This window comes from Uloborus diversus, chromosome 2, assembly GCF_026930045.1.
Source record: "Uloborus diversus isolate 005 chromosome 2, Udiv.v.3.1, whole genome shotgun sequence".
Taxonomy (NCBI): Eukaryota; Metazoa; Arthropoda; class Arachnida; order Araneae; family Uloboridae; genus Uloborus; species Uloborus diversus.
The window spans coordinates 130,117,143-130,123,959 of record NC_072732.1 but is presented as its reverse complement, the minus strand read 5'-3'; the positions used below and the strand labels follow the sequence as shown (position 1 = coordinate 130,123,959).

At 35.4% G+C, this 6,817-nt stretch overlaps 1 protein-coding gene across 1 annotated transcript; it reads left to right on the top strand.

Moving 5' to 3' along the window:
- The first annotated feature begins 1,383 nt into the window (after positions 1–1,383).
- Positions 1,384–6,505, top strand: LOC129216539 (uncharacterized). The gene is made up of 3 exons (XM_054850754.1): positions 1,384–2,368; positions 2,508–2,814; positions 2,938–6,505. Exons 1-3 carry the CDS (start codon positions 1,384–1,386, stop codon positions 6,503–6,505), a joined length of 4,860 nt encoding a protein of 1,619 aa, XP_054706729.1.
- The last annotated feature ends 312 nt before the right edge of the window (positions 6,506–6,817 follow it).

Here is a 6,817-nt window from a genome sequence, read left to right as displayed (position 1 = left end):
CATACAAAAGAATAAAACTTTTTAACTTGTATAACGTAATCCAAGTTTGTTAATCCAGAGTTTTCGCTTTCACCATTTCTCAATCAACTCATATTTTAGAAGGAAATAAGGAAAACTAACATTATTTTGAGAAGCTCGAGAATACTACTAAGGGACGAATTAATTTCTGTAGCTGAAAGCAAACTAAGACACATCGATTGCGTTAATAAATACTCAGAAAAAACTGCCTGCGTTTACGTCAACAGACACACGTGGAACGCAACGTGGCAATGTTTTAGTTTCTTCGGCAGTTTTGTAAATCACCGCAAGATAGCGTATTCGAGCGCTGGAGTTGCGAATTGTGTGAGGTGATTCGAGCTTCGTCACGCGAGGAAAAACTTAGTTTGAGAAATTTTTTAGGGGGTTCCCAATTATACCGAATTCGAAACGATGCTTGAACAGTAAGATCAATTTTATGCCATTCCTGTTTAAAATTGGAGAAAAGTAAGAACATTACCGGATTTTAGAAAACGCGCTTCTAGATACACATCTGCATGCTTCAAGCTTTGTTTTTGTCAAATTACATGAAAATCGATGGTTTTTAAAGGAATATGAAGTTGGTTAGAGAATCAGTAAAGTGGCATTTGGGAAGAGGCAAGAGAGGGATTTATCAGAACATTTTTATGTTGCGATAATCAATGCTAAAGTTGAGTTATAAGTCCGATTTCAAGCTCAATTCAAGATTAGAAACTTGTTGAAAATTCTTCAGTAATTGTGTATTTAAATGGATTGAAAATAAGTAAATACTCTCCTTCTTAGCTGCATGGATGGTAAGAGAAAGACCGTGAGACACGAAATGCAGCCACCTTCTCCTGGTAAATTCTGGGCTGTTAATGCAATAAAACATTGTTGTTTTACCAGCAAAGAGCTGCGCAATACACATTTATAGCTCAAAATGTTAAACTGGGCTATAAAAGAAGAAATACTGCTATGTCCAAAAAAAGCTTAACAGCCTTAGTGTTAAATCTGGTTGTTGTGTGTTTAGCGTTAAGGGAAGTTCCGCTGCTTAAGTTTAGCCTTGCTCTGAATTGAATGATAACGCAGACGATTTTAATCTGCAGACGAGTTTTATTTTGGCATGCATTTTTCATTCTGTTTTGTTTTAAGTCGCAATAAATGGTGGAACAAGGATGATGTGTGGTCAGTTGTCTTATTTTATTCATTATATCGCATAAATTTCATCACATCGCATAAATATGAACAACCCCGCATCTACCAGCACCTTTCCGCATAAAAATACAGTCCGCTATCGCAGCTATCGTACAAATTGGTCCGTCTTCGCAGCAGAACATTGATTATTTGCATCGCATTACAGAACTTCAAAACAGTTGTTCTCAGTAGAAAATGGCGAAAATAACTGCCTTAAACCGCCAAAAGGGCGCACTAAAAACGCAAGTAACTAAATTAGGACTATTCTTCGAGGACAAAGAATGGACATTTTCAAAAATTGAACTGGATATTAAACTTAAAGCCTTGAAAAGAATTCAAGAAAGTGCTTCAGAATTGCGTTCTCAGTATTATCAGCTAATTGAAAAAGATGAAGATTTGCCTCCAATTGAAAAGGATCTCGATGAATTAGAATTGAAAACTGAAGAATTAGAGGTAAGAATTTATACATTTCTTTCAACGCATGAAGAAAATAATTCTACCAATGAAAGTAAAAACAATGCATTAGTTAGATTACCGGAACTTTCGATTTCAAAGTTCGCAGGTAAAATTGAAGAATGGAACAATTTTAAAATGCAATTCAATAGTATAATTAATAGTAACAACCAATTATCAGATGTACACAAACTTCAATATTTACAATCTTGCTTAGTCGGTGAAGCAAAACATTTAATGTCAGCAGAAGACACTTACGACTCATTATTTAAAGCTTTAGAAGAAAGATATGAAAACGAAAGAATAATTGTAGAAACACACGTAAATTCTATTCTTAAGTATTCTAAAATTCAGCAACAATCTACTAAAGAACTTAGACATCTAATTGACACTATTAATAAAAATATTCGTGCCCTTCAAGTCCTCAAATATGAGAGAAATTATTTAAGTGATATTTTATTGATAAATATCATCTTAGAAAAACTAGACATAGAATCTCGCAAGCAATTTGAGCTAAACGCAAGCTCCAAAGAAGTTCCGAAATTGGAAGAGCTTCTATCATTTTTAGAAAAAAGGTGTCAAGTTTTGGACAATGTATCGAGGAATGTTTATCATAAAACCTCAAAAAATGTGTCAGAACAAAAATTTAACTCAAAATCGTTAATGATAAATAGTGATAAAAATTTGTGCATTTTATGTTCATCTCCCGATCATGCAATATTTAAATGTAAGCAGTTTTTACAGCTTAATATTCAAGAAAGATGGAACACAGTAAAGAGACATAATTTATGTACTAACTGTCTAAGCTATCAGCATCAACTTAATTCATGTAAATCCAAACATTTCTGTTTTACTTGTGGGAAAAGGCATAACAGCTTATTGCACAAAGTCAGAGAGACTACGAAACCCACACCTCCAGTCTTTGGATACAATTGAAAAATTGCAGTTCCCAGACAATGCCCCTGACAATGGTTCTCCCGCTGTCCAAGACGTTAGGACTTTCGCTGGCTATACTCCCTCAGCAGAGCGAAATGTGATTTTGTCAACTGCACTTGTTTCAGTTTTAGATGCTTCTGGAAATCCAGTTATTGGACGTGCTCTCCTAGATTGTGGTTCCCAAAGCAGCTTCACTACAGCTGCATTCGCTGATTTATTGAATTTAAGGAAAGAAAGGTTTCACGCGTCCGTTTCGGGCATCAATGGTAGTTCAGTGAAACTATTTTCAAAAATAAAAGCAGTAATTTCGAATGAAAATCGCACTTTTAATAGAAAATTAGATTTATTAATTCTTTCAAGAATTACTGATGTCATCCCATCCTATGTCATAAGTACAAAAAATATGACATTGCCTCCAGGCGTAATCCTAGCAGATCCGGGTTTTGGCACTCCAAATAAAATTGATTTATTAATTGGCGCAGAGTTGTTTTGGGAAATCATAAAAACTGGACAATTTCGAACCCCTTCACCGGATTTAAGATTTCAAGAGACAGTTTTTGGCTATATAGCTACTGGAACAAGCACAAGCGCATCCGAATTTAAATTTTGTGGTTTTGTTAAAGGTTTGGACTCTCTTGAACAAAGTATTCAGAAATTTTGGAACATTGAAAACGTGGAAGACGATAAACGCATCATTAGCGATGAAGCGAAATTTTGCGAAGAATATTTTACGTCAACGTATAATCGAGATAATGACGGTAGATTCATTGTTTCTATGCCTCTTAAAGAAGAACCTTCCTGCTTAGGAGATTCCAGAACAAATGCAGAACGAAGACTTGAAAGCCTTTGGAAGCAATTGAAAAACAAACCAACAATGATGCAATTATATCAAAACTTCATGCAAGAATACGAAGATTTAAATCACATGGAAGTTATCTCAGATGAAGATATCAAAGAAAAATCTTATTATCTGCCGCATCACGGAGTATATAAACCAGAAAATCAGACAACTCCATTACGTGTCGTCTTCAACGCATCGGCCGCAACAACTTCTGGAAAATCCCTTAACGATATTTTATTGAAAGGTGACGTCCGAGAAGATATTTTTGACATAATGGTCAGATTTCGCAAACATAAATACGCATTCATAGCCGATATTAAGAAGATGTACAGGCAAATTGGAATTCATCCATCTCAGCAAAATCTCCAAAGAATTTTGTGGAAAAAGACGGCAGAAGACCCTGTTCTCACATTTAAGTTAAAGACTGTAACATACGGGACATCAAGTGCCCCTTATTTAGCTATTAGAACACTTCAACAACTTGCATATGATGAAGCATCAAAATTTCCTCTTGCGTCTGCTGTAACTCTAAGTGATTTCTATATGGATGATGTGGTATCAGGAGCCTCAACCATTAAGGAATTTGAAGAGGTCCAAAAACAACTTTTGGAAATGTTTAAAACCAGTGGCATGTTTTTTCATAAATGGAGCTCAAATGTCAGCAATTCCATTTTTAATTCGGCTGGAGAAAATCATAGTTTTGACGAGAAATCGGAAAATGAGAAAAAAGCTTTAGGGATAAATTGGAACCCAACAGAAGACAAATTTTCCTTCAAGGTTTCCTTGAAACCCAGGATAAGTTACACCAAACGAGACGTTCTATCTGACATTGCAAAATTGTATGATCCTCTTGGCTTAATTGGCCCCATAATATGCAAGGCAAAAATCTTTATGCAAAGACTGTGGCTACTTAGACTAAAATGGGAAGACAAGTTACCAGATTCAATCGCAACCGAATGGCGTAATTTTGTGATATCCTTAAAGGAGATAGAAAATATTAAAGTGCAGCGTTACCTAGAAAATGAAGACGGTGACACATTAAAATTACACGGTTTCGCAGATGCTTCAGAAGCTGCTTACGGAGCAACTATTTATCTTCAGAGCATTTCTGAATCTCATGAAGTGTCCTCGCATCTAATATGTAGCAAATCTCGGGTAGCTCCACTGAAGAAAATGTCAATTGCCCGTTTAGAACTCTCCGCTTGTCACCTACTCGCAGAATTAACACAAAAAACCTTAAAATCTTTGAAAATGAATATCAAGGAAGTCATCTTGTGGTCAGATTCCACCATTGCACTTGCGTGGATCAAAACTCCTTCGCATCAATTAAAGACCTACGTTGGCAACAGAGTTTCTACCATTCAACAAATTACTGAAGCCTACCATTGGAAACATGTAGCATCCGAACAGAACCCTTCAGACTTGATCTCACGCGGAGCAAGCAGCTCTCAACTCTCATCTTTGTGGTTTAAGGGTCCAGAATTTCTACAACAAGACATGTCGGAAGAGAAAATGACAGAAACCTCTACAAATTATCTAGACTCTAACACCTATGAAATTGAACTCAAAAAGAATATTTGTTTGACATTAACGAAAGACACTTCGTTTATTGAGACAGTCCTAAATATTTCTAACAGTTTTTCTACAATTATTCGCACATTATGTTTTATTTTCAGATTTGCCAAGGGCCGAAGCAGCTCTAAGGGTCAGATAAGTATCCAAGAGTTGGAGCAGTCCACTAAATTCTTGATTAAATCTGTTCAAGAAGTGGAATTCACAGAAGAAATAGAACTGCTGAAGAAAAACGAATCAGTAGCTCGGAAAAGTAAACTTAAATTTTTAAATCCATTTCTAGATAAGGACTCAATTCTTAGAGTGGGAGGTAGGTTAAATAATTCCAACTTAAATTTTGATCATAAACATCCAATTATTTTACCTAAGAGCCATAAACTCACTTCAATAATTTTTGAATATTTCCATAAAAAGTACTTACATTTGGGTCCACAATCATTGCTGCATCATGTTCGCATGCAATATTGGCCAATTAATGGTAAAAGTACTGCACGAAAGATAGTTCATGAATGCATTACGTGTTTCAAAAATAAACCTGTTACTGCACAACAAATTATGGGTAATCTTCCATCTGAAAGGACCAACCCTAATTTTACATTTAATGTTGCGGGAGTTGACTTTTGTGGTCCGTTTGAAATTAAATACAAGAACCAAAGAAAGGGAATCTATTCCAAAATTTACTTAGCTTTATTTATTTGTTTGGCTACAAAAGCTATTCACATTGAATTAGTCACAGAGCTGACTTCAGAAGCTTTCATAGCTGCTCTAAAGCGTTTTTTTGCTCGCAGAGGGAAAAGTTCAACTATTATGTCAGATAATGCCGCTAATTTTAAAGGTGCAGATTCGGAGTTAAAAAGATGGTTATCACTTGTTACTAAGCAAAATAGCAGTTTTTCTAATTATTTAACTTCTGAATCAGTAATTTGGAAATTTATTCCTCCCAATTCCCCAAATTTTGGAGGTTTGTGGGAAGCTGGTGTTAAGTCGGTTAAATACCATTTGAAAAGAAATTTAAACAATGTTAGACTTACAATAGAAGAATTTTTGACTATCGTTATTCAAATAGAAGGCATATTAAATTCGCGTCCTTTAACTCCCTTGCCATCAGATTCTAATGAATACGAAGTTCTCACTCCAGACCATTTCTTAATCGGTCGTCCAATTAACGCAATTCCAGAGCCACAATTAATTGATACTAATGAAAACCACTTGTCAAGATGGCAAAAACTTACAAGGTACTCGCAATTGATATGGAAAAGTTGGCAAAGAGATTATCTAAATCATCTCCAAAACCGTACTAAGTGGTGTTTCAAACAAGGTAATATTCCTATTGGTACTATGGTTCTTCTTAAAGATGATAACTTACCCCCAGGTAAATGGACCTTGGGCAGAATTATACAGACTACACCTGGTTCAGATGGAAATATTAGGGTGGTCAAAGTAAAAACATCATCAAATATTTACACAAGAGGGATATCAAAGATATGTGTCCTGCCAGGACAAAAGGAGTGTTAACAATTTCTTTTGTGAAAAAACGCATCTCATATAATGTGACAATTATTGAAAATTCTTTCAATGCCGGGCGGAATGTTGTGTGTTTAGCGTTAAGGGAAGTTCCGCTGCTTAAGTTTAGCCTTGCTCTGAATTGAATGATAACGCAGACGATTTTAATCTGCAGACGAGTTTTATTTTGGCATGCATTTTTCATTCTGTTTTGTTTTAAGTCGCAATAAATGGTGGAACAAGGATGATGTGTGGTCAGTTGTCTTATTTTATTCATTATATCGCATAAATTTCATCACATCGCATAAATATGAACAACCCCGC

Bases quoted from the DNA above. Each gene is read 5' to 3' on its own strand.
- LOC129216539 (XM_054850754.1), top strand. From the start codon at position 1,384: ATGGCGAAAATAACTGCCTTAAACCGCCAAAAGGGCGCACTAAAAACG. The intron at 2,369-2,507 runs GTAAGCAGTTTT...TTGTGGGAAAAG, and splicing joins CGATCATGCAATATTTAAAT to GCATAACAGCTTATTGCACA. The intron at 2,815-2,937 runs GTTTCACGCGTC...AATTCTTTCAAG, and splicing joins TTGAATTTAAGGAAAGAAAG to AATTACTGATGTCATCCCAT.